This window comes from Heterodontus francisci, chromosome 16 (genome assembly GCF_036365525.1).
Source record: "Heterodontus francisci isolate sHetFra1 chromosome 16, sHetFra1.hap1, whole genome shotgun sequence".
NCBI classification, from domain to species: domain Eukaryota; kingdom Metazoa; phylum Chordata; class Chondrichthyes; order Heterodontiformes; family Heterodontidae; genus Heterodontus; species Heterodontus francisci.
This window is the reverse complement of record NC_090386.1, coordinates 16906256-16931777: the sequence shown is the minus strand read 5'-3', so window position 1 is coordinate 16931777 and position 25522 is coordinate 16906256. Positions and strand designations below refer to the sequence as shown.

At 49.4% G+C, this 25522-nt stretch overlaps 1 protein-coding gene across 1 annotated transcript in view; it reads left to right on the top strand.

The window, feature by feature from the left end:
- Positions 1–24260, top strand: part of LOC137377992 (zinc finger protein 40-like) — a 471510-nt gene extending 447250 nt beyond the window's left edge. The window contains exons 6-7 of the mRNA XM_068048017.1: positions 6972–7699; positions 22597–24260. Coding sequence (XP_067904118.1) covers positions 6972–7699; positions 22597–24015 — 2147 coding nt within the window. The 3' untranslated portion in view covers positions 24016–24260. The remainder of the gene's footprint in view (positions 1–6971; positions 7700–22596) is intronic.
- The last annotated feature ends 1262 nt before the right edge of the window (positions 24261–25522 follow it).

Here is a 25522-nt window from a genome sequence, read left to right as displayed (position 1 = left end):
GGACAGGGACAGACTGCGAGGGACTGGGACAGACGGTGAGGAACTGGGACAGACTGTGAGGAACTTGGACAGACTGTGAGGGACTGGGACAGCAGTGAGGGACTTGGTCAGACGGTGAGGGAGTGGGACAGACGGCGAGGGATTTGGACAGATGGTGAGGGACTGGGTCAGACGGTGAGGAACTGGGATAGACTGTGAGGAACTGGGACAGTCTGAGACAGACTGTGAGGGACTGGGACAGACGGTGAGGGACTGGAACAGACGGTGAGGGACTGAGACAGTCTGAGGGAATGGGGCAGGCTATGAGGCTATGGGACAGATTGATGGACTGTGACAGACGGTGAGGGCATGGGACAGACGGTGAGGGACTGGGACCGACTGTGAAGGACTGGGACAGACTGTGAAGGACTGGGACAGACTGCGAGGGACTGGGACCGACTGTGAAGGACTGGGACAGACTGTGAAGGACTGGGACAGACTGCGAGGGACTGGGACCGACTGTGAAGGACTGGGACAGACTGTGAAGGACTGGGACAGACGGTGAAGGACTGGGACAGACGGTGAGGGACTGGGACCGACTGTGAAGGACTGGGACAGACTGTGAAGGACTGGGACAGACTGCGAGGGTCTGGGACCGACTGTGAAGGACTGGGACAGACTGTGAAGGACTGGGACAGACTGCGAGGGACTGGGACCGACTGTGAAGGACTGGGACAGACTGTGAAGGACTGGGACAGACGGTGAAGGACTGGGACAGACGGTGAGTGACTGGGACAGACAATGAGGGACTTGGACAGACGGTGAGGGAGTGGGACAGACGGCGAAGGATTTGGACAGATTTTGAGGGACTGGGACAGATGGTGAGGAACTGGGACAGACTGTTAATGACTTGGACAGAAGGTTAAGGACAGGGACAGACTGTGAGGGACTGGGACCGACTGTGAATGACTGGTACAGACTGTGAAGGACAGGGACAGACTGCGAGGGACTGGAACCAACTGTGAAGGACTGGGACGTACTGTGAAGGACAGGGACAGAAGGTGAAGGACTGGGACAGATGGTGAGGGACTGGGACAGACGGTCAGGGACTGGGACAAAATGTGAGGGAATGGGACCGACTGTGAAGTACTGGTACAGACTGTGAAGGACAGGGACAGACTGTTAAGGACTTGGACAGAAGGTTAAGGACAGGGACAGACTACGAGGGACTGGGACCGACTGTGAAGTACTGGGACAGACGGTCAGGGACTGGGACAGAAGGTGAGGGACTGGGACAGACTGTTAAGGACTTGGACAGAAGGTTAAGGACTTGGACAGACTGCGAGGGACAGGGACAGACTGTGAAGGACTGGGACAGACGGTCAGGGACTGGGACAGAAGGTGAGGGACTGGGACAGACTGTTAAGGACTTGGACAGAAGGTTAAGGACTTGGACAGACTGCGAGGGACAGGGACAGACTGTGAAGGACTGGGACAGACTGTGAAGGACTGCGACAGACTGCGAAGGACTGGGACAGACGGTGAGGAACTGGGGCAGACTGTGAGGAACTGGGGCAGACTGTGAGGAACTGGGACAGACTGGGACAGACTGTGAGAGACTGGGACAGACGTTGAGGGACTGGGACCGACTGTGAAGGACTGGGACAGACTGTGAAGGACTGGGACAGACAGTCAAGGACTTGGACAGACGGTGAGGGATTGGGACAGACAGCTAAGGACTGGGACAGACGGTGAGGAACTGGGGCAGACTGTGAGGAACTGGGACAGACTGCGACAGACGGTGAGGGACTTGCACAGACGGCGAGGGATTTGGACAGTTGGTGAGGGACTGGGACAGACGGTGAGGAACTGGGACAGACTGTGAGGAACTGGGACAGACCTTGAGGGACTGGGACAGACGGTGAGGGACTGAGACAGACTGAGGGAATGGGGCAGACTGTGACTTTGTGGGACGGACTGCAACGGACTGTGAGGGCCTGGGACAGAAGGTGAGGGACTGGGACAGACTGTGAAGGATAGGGACAGAATGTGAAGGACTGCGACAGGCTGCGAGGGACTGGGACCCACTGTGAAGGACTGGGACAGACGGTGAGGGACTGGGACAGACTGTGAAGGACTGGGACAGAAGGCGAGGGACTGGGACAGAAGGTGAGGGACTGGGACAGACGGTGAGGGACTGGGACAGACAGCGAGGGACTGGGACAGATGGTGAGGAACTGGGACAGACAGCGAGGGACTGGGACAGATGGTGAGGAACTGGGGCAGTCTGTGAGGAACTGGGACAGACTGGGACAGACTGTGAGGGACTGGGACAGACGTTGAGGGACTGGGACCGACTGTGAAGGACTGGGACAGACTGTGAAGGACAGGGACAGACTGCGAGGGACTGGGACCGACTGTGAAGGACTGGTACAGACTGTGAAGGACTGGGACAGACAGTCAAGGACTTGGACAGACGATGAGGGACTGGTACAGACAGCGAAGGACTGGGACAGACGGCGAGGGACTTGGACAGACGGCGAGGGATTTGGACAGATGGTGAGGGACTGGGACAGACGGTGAGGAACTGGGGCAGACGGTGAGGAACTGGGGCAGACTGTGATGAACTGGGACAGACTGGGACAGACGGTGAGGGACTGGGGCAGACGGTGAGGGACTGGGACAGACGGTGAGGGACTGAGACAGTCTGTGAGGGCCTGGGACAGAAGGTGAAGGACTGGGACAGTCTGAGGTAATGGGGCAGACTATGAGGGAAAGGGAAAGACTGAGGGACTGTGACAGACGGTGAGGGCCTGGGACAGACGGTGAGGGACTGTGACAGACGGTGAGGGCCTGGGACAGACGGTGAGGGACTGGGACAGACTGTGAAGGACTGGGACAGACGTTGAAGGACTGGGACAGACGGTGGGTGACTGGGACAGATGGTGAGGGACTGGGACAGACAATGAGGGACTGAGACAGACTGAGGGACTGTGACAGACTGTGAGGGACTGGGACAGGCTGAGGGAATGGGCCAGACTGTGAGGGCCCGGGACAGATGGTGAGGGACTGTGAAGGACTGGGACAGACTGTCAGGGACTGGGACAGACTTAGGGAATGTGGCAGACTATGAGGGACTGGGACAGACGGAAGGACTGGGACAGACTGCGAGGGCATGTGACAGACGGTGAGGGACTGGGACAGACTGTGAGGGCCTGGGACAGAGGTGAGGGACTGGGACAGTCGGTGAGGGACTGGGACAGACTGTGAAGGACTGGGACAGACGGTGAGGGACTGGGACAGACGGAGGGACTGGGACAGACGGTGAGGGACTGGGACAGACGGTGAAGAACTGGGACAGACTGTGAGGAACTGGGACAGACTGGGACCGACTGTGAAGGACTGGGACAGACTGCAAGGGACTGGAACAGACTGTGAAGGACAGGGACAGACTGCGAGGGACTGGGACAGACTATGAGGGACTGGGACAGACTGTGAAGGACTGGGACAGATGGTGAGGGACTGGGATGGCTGTGAGGGACTGTGAAGGACTGGGACAGACAGCGAGAGACTGGGGCAGACGGTGAGAGACTGGGACAGACGGTGAGGGACTGGGACAGATGGTGAGGGACTGGGACAGACGGTGAGGGACTGGGACAGATGGTGAGGGACTGAGACAGACGGTGAGGGACTGAGACAGTCTGTGAGGGACTGGGACAGATGGTGAGGGACTGAGACATTCTGAGGGAATGGGACAGACTGAGGGACTGTGACAGACGGTGAGGGCCTGGGACAGACGGTGAGGGACTGGGACAGACTGGGACCGACTGTGAAGGACTGGGACAGACTGCAAGGGACTGGGACAGACTGTGAAGGACAGGGACAGCATGTGAGGGACTGGGACAGTCTGAGGGAATGGGACAGACTGAGGGACTGTGACAGACGGTGAGGGCCTGGGACAGACGGTAAGGGACTGGGACAGACTGTGAAGGACTGGGACAGACGTTGAAGGACTGGGACAGACGGTGAGTGACTGGGACAGACTGGGACAGAATGTGAGGGACTGGGACAGATGGTGAGGGACTGGGACAGACGGTGAGGGACTGAGACATACTGAGGGAATGGGGCAGACTGTGAGGGTGTGGGACGGTCTGTGACAGACTGTGAGGGCCTGGGACAGAAGGTGAGGGACTGGGACAGACTCAGGGAATGGGGCAGACTCTGAGGGAATGGGACAGACTGAGGGACTGTGACAGACTGTGAGAGCCTGGGACAGATGGTGAGGGACTGGGACAGACAATGAAGGCCTAGGACAGACTGAGGGACTGTGACAGACTGTGAGGGCCTGGGACAGACTGAGGGAATGGGGCAGACTGTGAGGGCCCGGGAATGACGGTGAGGGACTGTGAAGGACTGGGACAGACTGAGGGAATGGGGCAGACTGTGAGGACATGTGACAGACGGTGAGGGACTGGGACAGACGGTGAGGGACTGGGACAGACTGTGAAGGACTGGGACAGACGGTGAGGGACTGGGACAGACGGAGGGACTGGGTCAGACGGTGAGGGACTGGGACAGACTGTGAAGGACTGGGACAGACGGTGATGGACTGGGACAGACGGAGGGACTGGGACAGACGGTGAGGGACTGGGACAGAGTGTGAGGGCCTGGGACAGACGGTGAGGGACTGGGACAGACGGAAGGAATGGGACAGGCTGTGAGGGCATGTGACAGATGGTGAGGGACTGGGACAGACGGTGAGGGACTGGGACAGACTGTGAAGGACTGGGACAGACGGTGAGGGACTGGGACAGACGGAGGGACTGGGACGGACGGTGAGGGACTGGGACAGACGGTAAAGAACTGGGACAGACTGTGAGGAACTGGGACAGACTGGGACCGACTGTGAAGGACTGGGACAAACTGTTAAGGACAGGGACAGACTGCGAGGGACTGGAACAGACTGTGAAGGACAGGGACAGACTGCGAGGGACTGGGACAGACTATGAGGGACTGGGACAGACTGTGAGGGACTGGGACAGACTGTGATGGACTGGGACAGATGGTGAGGGACTGGGATGGCTGTGAGGGACTGTGAAGGACTGGGACAGACAGTGAGAGACTGGGGCAGACGGTGAGAGACTGGGACAGACGGTGAGGGACTGGGACAGATGGTGAGGGACTGGGACAGACGGTGAGGGACTGGGACAGATGGTGAGGGACTGAGACAGACGGTGAGGGACTGAGACAGTCTGTGAGGGACTGGGACAGATGGTGAGGGACTGAGACATTCTGAGGGAATGGGACAGACTGAGGGACTGTGACAGACGGTGAGGGCCTGGGACAGACGGTGAGGGACTGGGACAGACTGGGACCGACTGTGAAGGACTGGGACAGACTGCAAGGGACTGGGACAGACTGTGAGGAACTGGGACAGACTGGGACCGACTGTGAAGGACTGGGACAGACTGCAAGGGACTGGGACAGACTGTGAAGGACAGGGACAGCAGGTGAGGGACTGGGACAGTCTGAGGGAATGGGACAGACTGAGGGACTGTGACAGACGGTGAGGGCCTGGGACAGACGGTAAGGGACTGGGACAGACTGTGAAGGACTGGGACAGACGTTGAAGGACTGGGACAGACGGTGAGTGACTGGGACAGACTGGGACAGAATGTGAGGGACTGGGACAGATGGTGAGGGACTGGGACAGACGGTGAGGGACTGAGACATACTGAGGGAATGGGGCAGACTGTGAGGGTGTGGGACGGTCTGTGACAGACTGTGAGGGCCTGGGACAGAAGGTGAGGGACTGGGACAGACTCAGGGAATGGGGCAGACTCTGAGGGAATGGGACAGACTGAGGGACTGTGACAGACTGTGAGAGCCTGGGACAGATGGTGAGGGACTGGGACAGACAATGAAGGCCTAGGACAGACTGAGGGACTGTGACAGACTGTGAGGGCCTGGGACAGACTGAGGGAATGGGGCAGACTGTGAGGGCCCGGGATTGACGGTGAGGGACTGTGAAGGACTGGGACAGACTGAGGGAATGGGGCAGACTGTGAGGGCATGTGACAGACGGTGAGGGACTGGGACAGACGGTGAGGGACTGGGACAGACTGTGAAGGACTGGGACAGACGGTGAGGGACTGGGACAGACGGAGGGATTGGGTCAGACGGTGAGGGACTGGGACAGACTGTGAAGGACTGGGACAGACGGTGATGGACTGGGACAGACGGAGGGACTGGGACAGACGGTGAGGGACTGGGACAGAGTGTGAGGGCCTGGGACAGACGGTGAGGGACTGGGACAGACGGAAGGAATGGGACAGACTGTGAGGGCATGTGACAGATGGTGAGGGACTGGGACAGACGGTGAGGGACTGGGACAGACTGTGAAGGACTGGGACTGACGGTGACGGACTGGGACTGACGGTGAAGGACTGGGACAGACTGTGAAGGACTGGGACAGACGGTGAGGGACTGGGACAGATGGAGGGACTGGGACAGACGGTGAGGGACTGGGACAGACGGAAGGAATGGGACAGACTGTGAGGGCATGTGACAGATGGTGAGGGACTGGGACAGACGGTGAGGGACTGGGACAGACTGTGAAGGACTGGGACTGATGGTGACGGACTGGGACAGACGGTGAGGGACTGGGACTGACGGTGAAGGACTGGGACAGACTGTGAAGGACTGGGACTGATGGTGACGGACTGGGACAGACTGTGAAGGACTGGGACTGACGGTGAGGGACTGGGACAGACAGTGAAGGACTGGGACAGACGGTGAAGGACTGGGACAGACGGTGAGGGACTGGGACAGATGGAGGGACTGGGACAGAATGTGATCTGTGAATGTGTGTTTTTGTTTATGCTCATACTAATACACTATAATTGTTGTGGTTTAATAGTTTTTGTTTGCCTTGCTCAAGGAACATTTCTGACTGCTAATCACTGCCTGTGATTTTCATAATTTTTTTTTAGATCAAGCACAGATTTTAAATGGAAAACAGCAAGTCTTAAAGAGCCCCAATTCGCAGGCACATATGTTGGCTTCAAGTGCAGTTGTACTACAACCCACCGAGCTACAGTCCAAGGTCCTCATTGAATCCACCCCTCTGTCAAATGTTGATTTTTCTCTTCATCAATCAGGAGAGGCTTTGGTTACATCAGCTGTTCCCAGCAGTTCAATGTCAATGATTGTTTCAGCTCTGGTTCCATTACAAAGCCCATTGCTTCCTGAATGCTCCACAGTTGCCAGGACATCGCCAGTCTCTGAGTGTTCTGTTGTCTCACTCTGCTCTCCGATCCCTGTGTGGTCACTTCCTCAAATCTCAGCCATGTCTCAACTCCAGAACCTCTCGACAGCCAAGAATGTTGTGCACGAGCTAACCAGCTCACACAACTCCACTGTTTCTGTGTTGCCAGTTGTTTCTTGGGCTGCAATCCCAGAACAATCAAACAATGAGGCCTTGCCATATTTTCAAACCTTGTCTGCCTCCAATATTGCAAACTCCAAAGCACCCGAAACTTCACACTCAGTAAATAAGACAAGTACCGTCGGCCTATCATCCGGTAGTGGAATATTTCAAACTGCTGGCAAAGTATTGTCACTACCTATGGAAAGACGGAGAAGGCCCAGTGAGTCAATCAAAGACCAGGTCCTCCAGTCAACAGAAGCTCTTCAGAGTCAGACTTCATATGAGAAGCAGGTGAGTCCATACGTGAAGTCAACACCAGTGACTCAGTGATCACACATCACCTCTGAGTGAGAGATTGTGGGTTTAACTCAGAGATTTGACATATTCTAGGCTAACACTCCAGTGCAGTATTGAGGGAGTGCTGCACTGTTAGAAGTGCCATCTTTTGGATGAGATGTTAAATTGAGGCCATGCTGTCCTCTCAGATGAGCATAAAAGATCCCGTGGCGTGACTTTGAAGATGAACCTGGCAGTTTTCGCCAGTAACCCTGGTAAATATTTATTTCTGAATTATAGAATCATAGAAGCTTACAGCACAAAGAGGCCATTCAGCCCATCAAACCTGTGCTGGCATTTTGAAAGAGCTGTCCAATTAGTCCCACTCCTCTGCTCTGTTCTCATAGCCCTGTCATTTATTTCCCTTCAAGTGTATTTCTAATCACCTTCTGAAAGTTCAGGCTGTGAATTCCAGATCACAAGGTGTCAGGTTGTTGTGTAAAAGGTTTGTCCTCATCTGCCTCCTACTTCTTTTGCTAATTACCTTAAACCAACATCATTAAAACAGATTATCTGGTCATTATCTCATTGCTATTTGTGGCAGCTTGCTGTGCCCAAATTGGCTGCTGTGTTTCCTGCATTCTGCAGCAGTGATGACACTCCAAAGGCAATGCATTGAGTGTAAAGCACTTAGGGATGTCCTTCACCCAGGCTTTCCCCCAACTGCTGCCTAGCCCCTCTCCCAGCCCCTCACAAAGCCCCTCCCTCAGCCCTTACCCTGCCCAGCCCCTCCCCAGCCTCTCCCTCAGCCCCTTCCCCTCCCCCAGCTCCTCAGTAGCCCAAATCCAGTCCCTCCCTCAGCCTCACTCCCAGCACTTCACTCCCAGCTCCCCCAGCCCCTCCAACAGCTCTGCGCCAAACCCCTCTTTTGCCATTTCTCCAGTCCCTCCCCCAGTCCCTCACTGGCCACCAGCCCCTGCACAGTCCCTCCTTTTGTCCTCTCCAGCCCTCCCCCTGCCATGCTCCAGTCCCTCCTTAGCCCCAGCCCAATCCCTCCCGGCCCCTCCCCCTGCCTCACTCCCAGCATCCACAGCCCCTCAACCAGCTCCTGCCCCAGTCCCTCCCTTGCACCTCCCCCTGTTCTGTATTTGAATCTGCATTCATTCAACAACTTGGACAACTAACCAGTTCCTGTGTGCAGGGAATTAACTGTCCTGCCACTGTTGAGAGCTGACTTTGAATCGAACCCAGGAAGTTTTTCTGCTTCTATGCTCATTAGTCTTGGAATTTCTCTCCATTTACTGGAAGTCTCCACCAGTGAAGCTCCTTTAGATGGGTATCAGCGACAGGAGTTATCAGGATAACTTAAGGATGTGGAGCTTGTTTTCATTTGAGCAGAGAAGATTGTGGGGTCATTTGATAAAATGATTAAGGGATGGGACAAAATAAATAGAAACAGAGAGCTTTCAGCGATGAGGGGCGTGGGACGAGGGACATGATTAAATTTGAGTTTACGGATAGAGAGCAGGAGAAACATTTTCCCCAGTAGATTATGAAGCTGTGGAATGTATTCCCAGAGTCAGTGATTGAAGCAGAGATGATGGCTACATTTCAGAGCAGGTTAAATAAATGGTTGAAGGGAAGGGGATGAAGTGTGACAGAAACATCTTTCACAGAGTTAGCACAAGCATGTTGGGCTGAATGGCCTCCTTCTTGCTGTATCATTCTCTGATTCTATGTCAGATCCCTAACCAACCATTAATAATCATGTGGGTGTCATCCAGAGTGGCTATCTTGGCTAATGTGCAGTGATTTCCCTCAGTAACAGTCCCCACCTCCTGTTATGCCCTGTGTTACTGACTGTAACTCTATTAACCTCACAAATCGCATCAACATACAGGGGTGGAGTTTCTACCTTGAGTTGGTGATTCCGGCGCAAATTGCCCCATTTTGTGAAGTGTTCTTTTCCCTAATTTTCCATTCAAACTCATTTGCATATCACTGAATGCAAAATTTGTCATGAAGGGTTTGAACTAATCTGGCAGGGGGGAGGGGAACCAGAAATGAGCAGAAATGAGATCAGAGGACAGAGAGATATAAAGAGAGGTAAACTTAGAAATATTCACAGAAATGCAGAGACTAAAGTGAGGAAAATAGCAAAAATGATGTAGAAGGTGGTAAATTGTATGTGTGTCAATGCCCATCGTTTAAATAGTAAGGTTGGTAAGCTGCAGGTGCAAATTGGGATTATGACATGGTTGCATTAACAGGGACATGGCTCCAACAAGGCCAGAAATGGGTTTTTACTGTTCCAGGTTAGCAAGTTTCAGGAATGATAGAGAAGTAAAATGAGAAACAGGCATGGCAGTATTGATGTTCCAATTCTAAATGGAAAGGTCTAACTAGATGGTTCTACAACTGAATCGATTAGGTTTGAGTTGAGGAGCAGAGGGGAAGATATGACATTGTTGGGTTTCATTTTACAGAGCTCCAAACAATGGGAAGGAGATAGATGGGCAAATTTGTGGGCAAATTTCAAAGGCGTATAACAAAAATAGAGTGGTATTATTAGATTTTCATTACCCTAATATAAACTCGGAAAGATATCGTGTTAAAGGATAGGGAAGGAGAGGGGTTTCCAATATATGTACAGGAGAACTTTCTCAATCAATGGGCAGAATTTTATAAGCCCCTCCCCACCCCCCCGCCCAATCATGCTGCTAGCCCTACCGGTATATTTAAATATTCCCCTCTCCCAGCTCTTCAATAACAATTAAGTTAATTATTTGCCCTTTACCACCCCCCCAAAACACTTACCTTTACCGTCTGAGCTTCCCCCACCAAACTGCACAAACTTTAAACTTTGACCCTTCCCACCATCCCCAAAACCCATAAATTGACCCCATTCCCCACCCCCATCCCCCGCACTGAGAAAATTACCTCCTCCCCAAACCCCACCAGTGTTGCACCTCGTATGCCCGGACAGGGATCCGAAGGCACAGGAGTGCTGCCTGCCAGGCTGAAGATCGCAGTGGGCCATCAAGATTAATGGTAAATACGTGCAAATCTGTTTATTTTTTTATTTGCAAATGGTAATTTCCCCCCTTCGCCGAGCAGCATGCACCACGATACACTGCCGCCACTGAGAGGATCGGGTTCAGGCCCTGCCGGCGTCGAGGTCTGTGATGGGCCTCATCCAGGGCCATCTTCAGGCCCCCCCCGCCATGGATCCCGACATCAAGGGCTTCTTAAAATCCATCCCAATAAGTCTCGAATCCAACAAGAAAGCAAACAATTCTGGGAAATAAATGAGAGCAAGCAGAGTATGTTGCAGTCGGAGATGATCAAGCTAACAGTAATTACAACAAAATTTGTTTCAAAGTAATTATGGAAAGAGATCAGAAACTATCAACGGTAAAATAGCTCAACTGGGAAAGAGCTAGTTGTCTAAATAGATTTTAAGAAACCCTTTGACAAAGTACCACTTAAAAGGTTGCTCAACAAAATTGAGGCTCATAGAATAGGAGGGTCAGTGTCCAATTGGATAAAAAGTTGGCTTAAAGACAGAAAACAATGAGTCACAGTAAATGGTTGTTTTTCAGACTGGAGAATGGTAGACGGTGGTGTTCCCCAAGGATCAATGCGAGGACCACTGCTTTTTTTTTGATATACATAAATAACTTGGAATGCAGCAAAATTTCAAAATTTGCCGATGATACCAAACTTTGAGGAGTGGCAAACTGTGAGGGTAACACCAATCAACTGCAACAGGACATAGAGAGGCTGGCAGAATGCGCAGGCAAATGGCCAATGGAATTGAATACAGAGAAATGAGAGGTGATGCTTTTTGGCAAAAGGGATAAGGAAAGGTAATATAGATTTAATGGCACAGTTCTAAGGAGTGTTCAGGGACACAGGGACCTGAGGGTGCATGTGCATCGATCTTTAAAGGTGGCAGAACATATTGAGAGAGTAGTTAACAAAGCATGTGGGATCTTGGACTTCATAAATAGAGGCATTAAGTACAAAAACAGGGAAGTTATGCTGAGCAGGTCTGGCAGCATCTGTGGAAAGAGAAGCAGAGTTAACGTTTCGGGTCAGTGACCCTTCTTCGGAACTGACCCGAAACGTTAACTCTGCTTCTCTTTCCACAGATGCTGCCAGACCTGCTGAGTGAATCCAGCATTTCTTGTTTTTGTTTCAGATTTCCAGCATCCGCAGTATTTTGCTTTTAAGTTATGCTGAGGCTTTATAAAGTTCTGGTTAGGCCCCAGCCAGAGGATTGCATCCAGTTTAGGAAGGATGTGAGGGTCCTTGAGAGGATGCAAAGGAGATTTACCAGAATGGTTCCAGGGATGAGGGATTTTAGCTACAAGGTTGGGTTGGAGAAGCTGAGATTGTTCTCCTTGGAGCAAAGGAGATTGAGGGGAGATTTGATAGAGGAGTACAAGATTATGACAGGTTTAGCTAAGATAGACAAAGAAAAACTGTTCCCATTAGCTGATGGTAAAAGGACTAGGGGACACAGATTAAATGTTTTGGGCAAGAAATACAGAGGAAATGTGAGGAAGAACTTTTTTTACTCAGCGAGTGGTAATGACCTGGAACTCACTGCCTACGAGGTTGGTGGAAGCAGAGACGATGACTGATTTCAAAAGGAAATTGGATGGGCTCTTGAGGGAAATAAACCTATAGAACTACGAGGATAGAGCCAGGGAAATGGGACTGACTGGATTGCTCTACAGAGAGGCAGCATGGATCTGATGGGCTAAATGGCCTCCTTCTGTGCCATTATGACTTGATGACACTAATTTCAGTGCTTTAAGAAGGGACCCAGTAGAGGTAGATTGGAAATGGCGATTGGAGAGTAAAGCAACAACAAAGCAATGGAGGACATTGAGGGAAGAGATAGTTCAGGCACAAACTATGCATATTCTTTTGGAGAGGAAAGGTGGAGCTAGATCATAGAACTAATGCACAGAGTTGTCATGAAAAGAGTGCAGCGAGAACAGAGTGCAAAAGTCATGAATTTGGTGAGAGTGGGAATTTGGTGCAAAGGGGGAAGGAGTTGAATCATAGAATCATAGAAATGTACAGCACAGAAGGAGGCCATTCAGCCCATCATGTATATGCTGGCCGAAAAATAGTCATCCAGCCTAATCCTACTATCCAGCTCTTGGTCTGTAGCTTGTAGGTTATGGCACTTCAAGTACATATCCAAGTACTTCTTATATGTGATAGGAACATAGGAACAGGAGTAGGCCATTCAGCCCATCGAGCCCGCCCCCCCCCCCCCATTCAATATGATCATGGCTGATCATCCACTTCAATGCCTTTTTCGCACACAAATCCACAAATTCTCAAATCTCCTAATGTCATTTGTATTTAGAAATCTATCAATCTCTGCTTTAAACATACTCAATGACTGAGCTTCCACAGCCCTCTGGGGTAGAGAATTCCAAAGATCCACAACTCTCTGAGTACAGAAATTTCTCCTCATCTCTGTCCTAAGTGGCTTCCCCCTTATTTTGAAATTGTCTCCCCTGGTTCTAGACTCCCCAATCAGGGGAAACATCTTAGCTGCATCTACCCTGTGTATCCCTTTAAGTATTTTGTAGGTTTCAATGAGATCACCTCTCATTCTTCGAAACTCTAGAGAATACAGGTCTAACCACTTGGAGTACTGTGTGCAGTTTTGGTCCCCTTACCTTAGGAAGGATATTATTGCCATAGAGGGAGTATAACAAAGGTTCACCAGACTTCTCCCAGGGTGGCAGGAATGTCCTATGAAGAGACATTGGGGAAACTGGGCCTATGTGGTGTTTTTGATGTTGTGGAAACTTAGTTATTGATCATGTTTAAAGCAGAGAATGACAGATTTCTAAATATACAACTGGCGTAAGGGGATATGAGGATAGTGTGGGAAAAAGGCATTGAAATGGATGATCAGCCATGATCATATTGAATGGCAGGGCAAGCTCGACGGGCTGAATGGCCTACTCCTGCTCCTATGTTCCTAGATGCCTTAACAAATCCATGGTGACTGTCTCTCATTAATCCGTGCCTTTCTAAATGACAATTTACACAGTTGCTCAGAATTTGTTCCAATACTTTTCTCACCAGTGGGTTGGGCTGACTGGCCTGTAATTACTCAGTCTATCCATTCCTTCCTTTTAAACTGTGGCACAGTGGCGCAGTGGTTAGCACCGCAGCCTCACAGTTCCAAGGACCCAGGTTCAATTCTGGGTACTGCCTGTGCGGAGTTTGCAAGTTCTCTCTGTGACTGCGTGAGTTTTTGCCGGGTGCTCCGGTTTCCTCCCACCGCCAAAGACTTGCAGGTGATAGGTAAATTGGCCATTGTGAATTGCCCCTAGTGTAGGTAGGTGGTAGGGAATATGGGATTACTGTAGGGTTCGTATAAATGGGTGGTTCTTGGTCAGCACAGACTCGGTGGGCCAAAGGGCCTGTTTCAGTGCTGTATCTCTAAATAAAAATTAGATATCCTCCAGTCTGCTGGCAGTATGCCTGTAGCCAGAGAGAAGTAGAAAATGATGGTCAGAGCCTCTGCAATTTCCTCTTTTGCTTCTCTTAGCAGCTTGGGATACATTTCATCTGGGCCTGGGGATTTATCCACTTTCAAAGATAATAAACTCCTTAATATTTCCTCTCTCACTATGTTTATCACATGCAATATTTTACACTCCTCCTTAACTATAATGTCTGCTTTGTCCCTCTCTTTTGTGAAATAGACTCAAAATATTCATTAAGAACCATGCCCATGTCTTCCATCTCCACACACACATTACCTTTTTAGTCTCTAATTGGCCCCACTCTTTCCTTCGTTATCCTCTTTCACTTTATGTATTTATAAAAGATCTTAGGGATTTTTTTGATTTTCCTTGCCAATATTTTTCCATGCTCTCTTCTTTCCTAATTTCCTTTTTAATTTCCGCTTTGCATTTTCTATACTCCTCTAGTTTTTCTATGGTATTGAGGTCGGTATCTGACAAAACTCTAAATTGCTGTCTGCAATATATGCTACAAAACTTTAAGGGGGAAAAATTCAATAGCCTCTGCCCTCAAAAAAAGACATAAGATTCGCAATGTGTGATAAACCCATGCCCATTCCTTCTGAAGCTAGCAGCCCACAATCTTCGGGATACCTGCTAATTTAAGTGATTGTAGAGTGCAGACAATGGTCAGTGTGCTGTCGAATGGCTGCATGTCTCAGCAGGGTGTGCAAAGTTGTGAGAGATTAACAGGAGTTCAAGCTAAACTACACTACTTAAAACCAGCTTGCACCTTTTAAAGGGAGGTGTATTTTGACTGGAGCAGGTGCTGGATGTCCTTCGACCACTGATTTCGATCTGGAAAAATGCAGAATGGCACAAAATAGCAGAGAGTGGGCTCCAAAATTCTGTAATGCAGCACTGGAGGCCTTGGTGCAGGAGGTGGAGAGGAGTGAGGTCCTCTATCCAGAGGAGGCCCCCCAGACAGACACTTGTTAGGATCCCATTAGGGACTGTTAACTTTTAAAAAGGAAACATCGAATTCCCAGTTCTTACTGAAAGAACTATGCCATAAGCTTTTACATTTTAAACAAAAACTTTACTGTACAAGAGTTAAACAAAACAAAACACTACTAACGTAACACTACAATTTGGGATCTCATATTTTAAACTTAAAATCTTAACGGAACATGAAGATGAATACTTTAAACTCTAAATCTCAACAGAACAGGGCAGCACAGTGGCGCAGTGGTTAGCACCGCAGCCTCACAGCTCCAGCAACCTGCGTTCGGTTCTGGGTACTGCCTGTGCGGAGTTTGCAAGTTCTCCCTGTAACCGTGTGGGTTTTTGCTGGGTGCTCCGGTTTCCTCCCACAGCCAAAGACTTACAGGTTGATAGGTAAATTGGCCATTGTAAATTGCCCCTAGTATATGTAGGTGGTAGGGGAATTGAGGGAAGGTGGAGATATGAGAGGGTAATGGGATTAATGTAGGATTAGTATAAATGGGTGGTTGTTGGTTGGCACAGACTCGGTGGGCCGAAGGGCCTGTTTCAGTGCTGTATCTCTAAAAGGAAAAAAGAACACTCTTGTTTGACTTACTTCCACCACCAAAAAATTCCTGCTACATTACAGGACCTTGGTGGTTTGTTCACTTCTCCTAGGATCAATCTAAATTGTACCACAGCTCTTAGGAATTCACTTTGATTTCCTTAATTTCTCAGCTGTGTTCCAAGATCTGAGTTTTGCTGGGAATTCCCCCTCTATCTTCGGCTAGGCAAATCTTCCAGTTCACCTTCAACATCTCATGAATCTGGATTTCCCAGCTTGAGCACGGGCCTGCCTCAAAACTGAAACACCATTGATTCCTGATGGTCTTTCAGCTCCTGAGTCCAGCTGCTCCCAAAGCCAACAGCTTTCTAAAAGCCAACTGACTGGATGCAAGCACACAGATTTAAAAACTGAAACCCACTGCATCATCTATCTCCATAGCAATGTGATACACGTGAGATGTCCCAGATAGCAATTTAAACTAATTAATTCGCACTCCAAATCGTCTCTTTATTCTGGGAAATCATATGAATAATTTTTACCTCTGATGGGGACATCTGCAATCTCCACAGGCTTTTTGACTTTATTAAGAAGCTACAAGATGGCCACCCATTATTTATTGTTGTCACACTTCTAATTCTGACCTCTGAAAATAAACATTGGAAAATTTTGAAATGTAAATACCTTGGGTGATCTGGCAACTTTTTGAATTCCAGAGTTTCAATTACCTCACATTTACAAATTTAATTTCCGCAAAACTGAAAGTAACCTCTAAAAATATTAATAAAAACCAAGAAAGATGATTATAACACAGTGCAAAGTGTGCAGGTAACCCACCTTGATTGATTCAGCAGTCTATCCCTCAGGACCTGGATGCAGTGCCGCAAGAAGTTCAATGACCTCACATGAGTGGTCAAGGTCAGTGAATGCATCTTCAAATGTCACAACCCACCAACTGCACCACTAGTCTCACACACTGCTCAATGTACCACACCCCCATCACTCACTTACCAATAACCTCTACCAATCATGACTCATACCTCACATCCATTGCTTCAACTCATCCACAGGCACTTAGCACTGCTGCAACCCTCACACCCACATCTCTCACACACTGCCAGCTCGTCAACCATGACAGCCATATCACCCAAACACATTGTACCACATTCACTGACACTCAAGGTGGTTCACAACCAGAGGCAGCAGGTGCTAAGAGGCAGGGACAGGCGGGCTGCATGTCCTTATCCTGATGGAGAAGGTGATACTAGTCATCATTGGAGCAACCATGACTGAGCCCATGGCCAGCAGTGGGGCTGAAACCATACAGGATGACAGTATGTTCATATCTAATGCTCCTTCTCACATCCACTTCCCGCTCATCCCACAATCTCTTCTGATTTACAAACTGCAGATGGTATGCAAGTACCTCTGGCTTTCCCCCCCCTCCCCTCCCCACCCCTCCTCACCACAACCCTACTCTTGTATCTTTCTCCTTTCAGATATTCGTACACAAGAGCTGTAACCTGGCCAGGTTGTGGCTGAAGAAAACGAGATGGAAGTGTAGGAAGACAGTGATGATGAAGAAACACTGTCACTCACTCTCAAGCTCAGTCAGCAGCTCAGATGCTGTGGAATTTTACGGGCCCTGTGGCCGCACTGGCCAGGCCAGTCAGGCTGACAGGGTGATAGGATTCAGGGACATTGCTGGATTCCCTCAGGTTCAGCTCCATGGACTGCATGCATGTGGCCATCAAAGCTCCTACCGAGCAGCCAGGAGTCTTTGTGAACAGGAAGGGGTTCCACTCGCTGAATATTCAGATAGTCTGCGACCACTGCAAAAGGATCCTGCAGGTGTGTGCACAGTTCCCAGGAAGCTGCAATGACCCATACATCCTGAGCCAGAGCCGAATGCCTTTGTGGATGGATACTGGGTGGCAAAAGGACACCTTCTGCAAACGAGGTTGAGATATATGCAGAATCTGGGGGAGCCCTGCCATACACCCACATCAAGGGTCTCATAGTGGTGTGCCACACTCTGCACAACAGGGAGTAGCATTCAAAAATGGTGGCCATATTGAGCATGCCACCTCCTCTGAGGAGGGGAATGAGTTGGAAGAGGATGAGTAGGGGGAGGTTCAAGACCAGGCGGCCTATGGAAATGTACCCGTGGGTCCGCTGTCAACAGGCATTGATCTGCGTACCAGGAGACATAAACCCATAAGCACACATCTCTCCTGAGAAACCATGAAATGCCCTGCAGATGAATCAGTCTTCTCCTGAGACTAAAAAGCAAAATACTGCGGATGCTGGAAATCTGAAACAAAAACAAGAAATGCTGGAATCACTCAGCAGGTCTGGCAGCATCTGTGGAAAGAGAAGCAGAGTTAACGTTTCGGGTCAATGACGAAGAAGGGTCACTGACCCGAAACGTTAACTCTGCTTCTCTTTCCACAGATGCTGCCAGACCTGCTGAGTGATTCCAGCATTTCTTGTTTTGGTTCTCCTGAGACTTCCTGTGTTCATCAAGCCCCACAGAAGCAGCCTTGGTGGCCTTTCATTAACCACCCTTACCCTCTCCCTGGCCCTGTCATTACATCATTCCAAGGGCTATATTCACCATTGCCTTTATTCTGTGCACATCTTTTTATACCCTCCCTCTCAAACACTCACCATCTGGCCCACTGGTGTAGAAATGAACAGATGACCCATTTTGAATGCATTACAAGACCTTTAATTTCACACTTGGATCTCATGCCTTGGCAATCAGCAAATAGCTATCAGCCAGTGAGACCCCAATTGCTACTCGGTGGATTTGCACAACCACTTCCGGGTGTCCCTTCATTGTGCCTGCCGTCGATGTGGAGGCAGGCTGCTGCTTTTTCTACTTCCCTACATGAGATGGCCACGGTAAATGGCCTCTGTGTGCCTGAGCTGTACAGAAGCCTGGCATATGATGTGGGGGGGGGGGGGGGGGGGGGGTGGGTGGAGGGGCACGTGTATCTGTGCAGGGGCCACCTCTGTCATTGGGCTGCATTCAGCGTTGGTGTCACCGTCAAAGGGGCCGAGGATCTGCCGACAATGCTTCAGACAGCTTCTGCTCCGCCCTTTCAAGGCCCACCTGCCCTTCTCTGCTTACTTGGTCAAGTGTCCAGGCCTCTCGGGGCCATCTCACCAACCCATGACTCAGTACAGCACATGGATGAGCCCATACTTGGTTTCCATGCCTCTCATCCACTCGGTGGTTTGCTGCATGCGGCTCTCCATGGGGGTTGCCACTCTCTCAATTGAGGAGGCACTGCGGGAATACACAAAGATCACTAGTTGTTTTTTGTATGTAATATGGCATGGTTTGATTTAGAAATTTTGTTTGGAATGTTTACTTTGTGGTAGTTTTTATTTTAGCATTGTGGCCAAGAGAACACTGTCAGTAAGAGAGGAAAGGTAAAGGGCTGGATTTTATGGGCCCCCCTGAGGTAGTGTTGGAGGTGAGGGGGCCATCGAATTGTGACAGGAGGTGGTGGGGGTGGGGTGGGGTGGGGCAGAGGGCCTTTGCCACCCTGTTGCCAAGCACTTTTGTCGAGGATGAGATCGGCCAATGACGGCCTTCCCACCCAAAGGCTAACTGAGGTCTTTATTAACCTATTAACCCTATTAACAGCCACTGGGCCTCTTTCCACCACGCACTTTACAAGGCGCCCTCCATGCAGGCTTGAGGGGGTGATGGGGGCGGTACCTCTTCCATGGACAATCTTTGGCCCACAGAGGACCTTCACTGACAAAATCTCCACCTCAATGGAACCCCCTCTCCCGGACTTCACGCCCTCCCTCCCAATCACCTCATCGGGGCCTCCTGGACTGACCCTGGCGACCCTGCCTCACTTATCTGAACCTCGGGTCTCCAGCGCTGGGCCTGGGTCCAAGGCCTCTGCAGTACTGGCAGTGGCCACCACTCCTGGTGGCGCTGGCGATACTTCTGAGCTGCCAGCCCTGTCTTTAAAGGGACGGGGTTCCCAGCGTTAGGCACTTAGGTTCCAGAACAAGGTAGGATCGTGCTGAGTTGGGGGGTGGGGTGGGGGGGGTAGGAGCTCAAAAAGGCCAAGGCATGGTTTCCCCTGCCTTTTTGGCCTGGTGCCGGGAGCCCCGTCGCACAACAAAATCCAGCCTAAAGTGTGGGATTGTAGGTGAACGGGGATTTGGGGTTGCGTTTACTGATACTGCAGTTGGATGAGGCGATCACAGATGTTCCAACCAGAAAGGAGCTGTGTTGATTGCCTCCTCTCCTCCTCCGTCCTCTGCCACCACTTCCGCGTTCTCCTCAGCTGCTTGCCGTATACTGTGGCAAGGGCTGTGCCCACATGACGGGGAGGCCGCAGAAGACCATGAGAAATGGTGAGCCACACTCTGGCGTGTACTGCAGGGCTCCTCCAGAGTGGTCAGGCAGTGGAAGAATGGCGTAAGCAGCACAGTGATGTGCTTGGTACCATTCCATGTGGCAGCGTGCCACTTGTTATATGTATATATGTATGGTGCCCACTTGCGTGTCTGTGTGGGCTGTGCATCGGAGTCATGAGCCAGGTGGGCAGTGGCTAGCCCTGGTTGCCCAGTAGCCACCCTCTAGCTTCTTGTGGTGGCTCAAATGCAGATGGTACAGTGAACTGGTGCAGAATGAAAGCATCAGGACTGCTGCCAGGATACTGAGCATTGATGTGCTGAGTGCGGTCGCACACCAGCTGAACATTGAGAGAGTGGAATCCTTTCCGCTTTACATGCAGTGCTGCAAAGTGACGTGTGTGTAGTCAGTGCCACCCTGCGTCATGGGGAAACCCACTACCCTGGCGAAGTCATGTACACACTCTGTCTGCTTCTCTCTGGCAAGAGAGAATGACATGTACACTCCTCTCCACACGTCAGTCACCTCCATTATACATGAGTGGACAGTGAACTGTGAGATATTGGAAATATCCCCTGCTGCTGCCTGGAAAGAGCCCAACACCTTCACAACCACACTGATCTCATCCTTGCCCTACTCTGAGCCTACAGGTCTGCCTGCAAATGGTGGCAGATTTCAGTGAGCATCTCCTTGGGGAAGCAGAGATATCACACACACTGTTCCTTGCTGAGGCTGTGATAAGAGAATTGCTCCCTGAAGATCCTGGGTGAATATGACCTCCTGCTGAGAGCCATTCTCCCCATCCGCCTCCTCCCTCTGTGTCACCTCTGCTCATCCTCCCTGTCGTGCTGCAGGCCAAGAAGGACAGGGAATACTACACCCATGTCCAGTAGCAAGTGGTGTGAGCAGAACCGTTTGCAATCAGAACCAAGACCATGCCACACCACTCCCTGTAACTTCAGCAACTTTAAGTAACAGTACAAACCACCAAACACTTCTACTAACTCAGCAACAGCCAGCCAGGAGAAATAAATCAGCAACTAACCTTAAAGTAGTTAGTGATCCCTTTAAATAGCACTGGGGGGTGGGGGGAGCAGGGTGTCGCTCCTGCTGCTGAATGCATGTTCAAGTGTGTGATGTTAAGAGATAGCATTAAATGGAGTGTTCAGCTCAAAATGGCACTGTTGACATCAAATCGCCTTAAATCCTAACTGCGGCACAAATGTAGCCATCCTCTTAAAGGCAGAGCTCCCAAGTGTGTTGGCGTTAATCAAACAGAGGCGTATTCAGTGGATTGGACATGTCCGCAGGGTGGAAGACAGTCGCATACCCAAGGACCTTCTGTATGATGAGGTAGCCGGGGCCAGACGACCAGTGGGGCGCCCAAAAACTCCACTTCAAGGATGTTTGCAAGTATGACATGAAGGCCCTAAATGTCGACTGTCACACTTGGGAGTCACTAGCTGGCAAAAGAGGGAAATGGCGACACATCCTGTGGACTGGAGTACACTGCCACAAAGACCAGTTGCTACAGCAGATTGGCAACAGGGCACCAATGTCAAAAACAAAAACTCACAGCATCACTTGGCAGCTTCACGTACAGCAGTTGTGCAGAACCTGTCTGTCCAGGATTGGCCTTCACAGCCATTAGCAAGAGAAGATGCCCCACCTAAATGGACTGTTTGCTGTGTGTCCATTATCTTTCATAGATGGAAGGATGCCAACCAACACCCTAAGTGACATCACAATCTGTAAATTTGCAGCACAGAAGCAGGCCATTCGGCCCAACAGGTCTGTGATGGCCTAAAAAGAGCCATCCAGCCTGATCCCACTTTCCAGCTCTTGGTCTGTGTCCCGTAGCTTATGGAACCTTGAGTGGATATCCAAATGCTTTGTAAATATGATGATGGCTTCTCACTCAACCACGCTTTCATGCAGTGAGTTCCAGACCCCCAAGATGCTCAATGTGAAATTAAAATACTCCTCAACTCCTCTCTAATCCTTCTGCCAATTACTTTAAATCTCTGCCCTGGGAAGTTGGTCCTTCCTATCCACTCTATCCAGGCCTTCATCATTTTATGCACCTCAATTAAATCTCCCCTGTTACAAAAAAAGCCAGTCTGTCGAATCTTTCCTAATAGCTAACATTCTCCATTCCTGGCAACAGCCTTTTAAATTTCCTCTCTCGTGCAATCACATCCTTCCTCTAATGCAGTAACGAGATCTGTACACAGTCCTCTCGCTGTGGTATAACTAGTTTTATATACTTCTAGCATAACCTTCCTGCTCTTATACTCGAGGCCTTGCCCAAAAATGGGAAGTATCCCTCAAATACACAATGTGTAATATATGTTAGAAAACTCTAACATACAGCGTGTAATATTGGATTAATATACATTGTCAACTGTGTAACTCTGAGCTGTGATAAGGTTCTTTGAATTTCTGTTGTATTTTTCATTCCCAGCCAGTTCTTCTGTCAACGTGTTCAGGAAAGGTGCACCCAGGAGTGGGCTCTGGAACGATCCAATTACTACAGGCACCGGAATGTCATTCCCAGAGTTCTTCTCCGGCTTGCAGCTGTCATCTGCAGATCTGTGCACTAAAGGATGCAAGGATGACAAGCTCAGAGGCTGCACAACCTAGCATTCTCCTCCTGCCTGCTGGGCTGCCCGCCAGAATTCTTCACTGGCTGCTTGCAGTGTCCACGATTCCCACTGTCCCCACAGACCCTGCAGCTCCCACTGGCCCCACAGACCCTGCAGCTCCCACTGGCCCCACAGATCCTGCAGCTCCCACTGGCCCCACAGACCCTGCAGCTCCCACTGGCCCCACAGACCCTGCAGCTCCCACTGGCCCCACAGATCCTGCAGCTCCCACTGGCCCCACAGACCCTGCAGCTCCCACTGGCCCCACAGACCCTGCAGCTCCCACTGGCCCCACAGATCCTGCAGCTCCCACTGGCCCCACAGATCTTGCAGCTCCCGCTGGCCCCACAGACCCTGCAGTTCCCACTGGCCCCAGCAATCCTGCAGCTCCCACTGTCCCCACAGACCCTGCAGCTCCCACAGGCCCCACAGACCCTGCAGCTCCCACTGTCCCAACAGACCCTGTAGCTCCCACTGGCCCCACAGATCCTGCAACTCCCACTGGCCCAGCAGACCCTGCAGCTCCCACTGGCCCCACAGACCCTGCAGCTCCCACTGTCCCAACAGACCCCGCAGCTCCCATTGACCTCAGCGACCCCACAGCTCCCACTAGCCATAGCGACCCTGCAGCTCCCACTGGCCCCAGCGACCCCACAGCTCCCACTGACCCCAGTGACCCCACAATGTCCTCTGACCCCAGAGTTCCCACTGAACCCACAGTGAACATTAGTTTTCAGGAGTCTTTAAGTGGATTAGGTGTTGATGATGGCCAGGGTTGGACATTTAGACAGACGGTTTCTGTGCAGAATACTCAGAGTGTGAAGTGTATCAGACCTGGTCTGACAAAGCTGGAAAACACTGGCCTAGACAGCACTGAGCCTCCTGTCACAGTAACTGCTGCAGAATTTAAACATTCAGAGTCCTTGGCGATTGACATGCAGAAATTCCTTCAGCAAATGAACACAATGACTCCTCCCCCCAGTCTGTCTGGTCTCCTGGATCCATCTGCCAGTAGGTCATCAATCTCGGAGGCTGGGGCCTGGTTTTGGTACAAGGAGTCCCAGTGCATTGATGGGAAGAAGAATGAGGGAACTTGTGAAGCCCAGGAACTACCCAATGCTGCACTGACACAGATGCAGAGGAGGGGCAAGTCTCTGGAAATGACAATTAGACAGCAGCAAGTGGAGAATGAGGAGAGCAGCAGTGATGAAGACAGACTCATCATTGAGACTGAATAGACACTAGGAGGAATGAGTAGTCAAACTAGTTCCATAGAGAGACGACAGCTTGTAACAGAAGGAATATTTCGCTACACTGATGGTAAACGTGTGTAAACTCGATGTATAACTAAGCTATTGCATGTGATCATTCTATGTAGCCACTTTGTGATTGAAACTTTTTACCAGTAATTGTGGAGTAGAGGGAATGACAATGGACAATGTCAGTGTTTTCACACTTGCTATGGCTGTATAAAGAGTTTACATTTCTCCAGTATAAAGAGTTTACATTTCTTCAGTATAAAGAGTTTACATTTCTCCATTATAAAGAGTTTACATTTCTCCAGTATAAAGAGTTTACATTTCTCCATTATAAAGAGTTTACATTTCACCATTATAAAGAGTTTACATTTCTTCAGTATAAAGAGTTTACATTTCTCCATTATAAAGAGTTTACATTTCACCATTATAAAGAGTTTACATTTCTCCAGTATAAAGAGTTTACATTTCTCCATTATAAAGAGTTCACATTTCACCATTATAAAGAGTTTACATTTATCCAGTATAAAGAGTTTACATTTCTCCAGTATAAAGAGTTTACATTTCTTCAGTATAAAGAGTTTACATTTCTCCAGTATAAAGAGTTTACATTTCTTCAGTATAAAGAGTTTACATTTCTTCAGTATAAAGAGTTTACATTTCTCCATTATAAAGAGTTTACATTTCACCATTATAAAGAGTTTACATTTCTTCAGTATAAAGAGTTTACATTTCTCCATTATAAAGAGTTTACATTTCTCCATTATAAAGAGTTTACATTTCACCATTATAAAGAGTTTACATTTCTCCAGTATAAAGAGTTTACATTTCTCCATTATAAAGAGTTTACATTTCTTCAGTATAAAGAGTTTACATTTCTCCAGTATAAAGAGTTTACATTTCTTCAGTATAAAGAGTTTACATTTCTTCAGTATAAAGAGTTTACATTTCTCCATAATAAAGAGTTTACATTTCACCATTATAAAGAGTTTACATTTCTTCAGTATAAAGAGTTTACATTTCTCCATTATAAAGAGTTTACATTTCACCATTATAAAGAGTTTACATTTCTCCAGTATAAAGAGTTTACATTTCTCCATTATAAAGAGTTTACATTTCTTCAGTATAAAGAGTTTACATTTCTTCAGTATAAAGAGTTTACATTTCTCCATTATAAAGAGTTTACATTTCTCCATTATAAAGAGTTTACATTTCTCCATTATAAAGAGTTTACATTTCTCCAGTATAAAGAGTTTACATTTCTCCATTATAAAGAGTTTACATTTCACCATTATAAAGAGTTTACATTTCTCCATTATAAAGAGTTTACATTTCTCCAGTATAAAGAGTTTACATTTCTCCAGTATAAAGAGTTTACATTTCTCCAGTATAAAGAGTTTACATTTCTTCAGTATAAAGAGTTTACATTTCTCCAGTATAAAGAGCTTACATTTCTTCAGTATAAAGAGTTTACATTTCTTCAGTATAA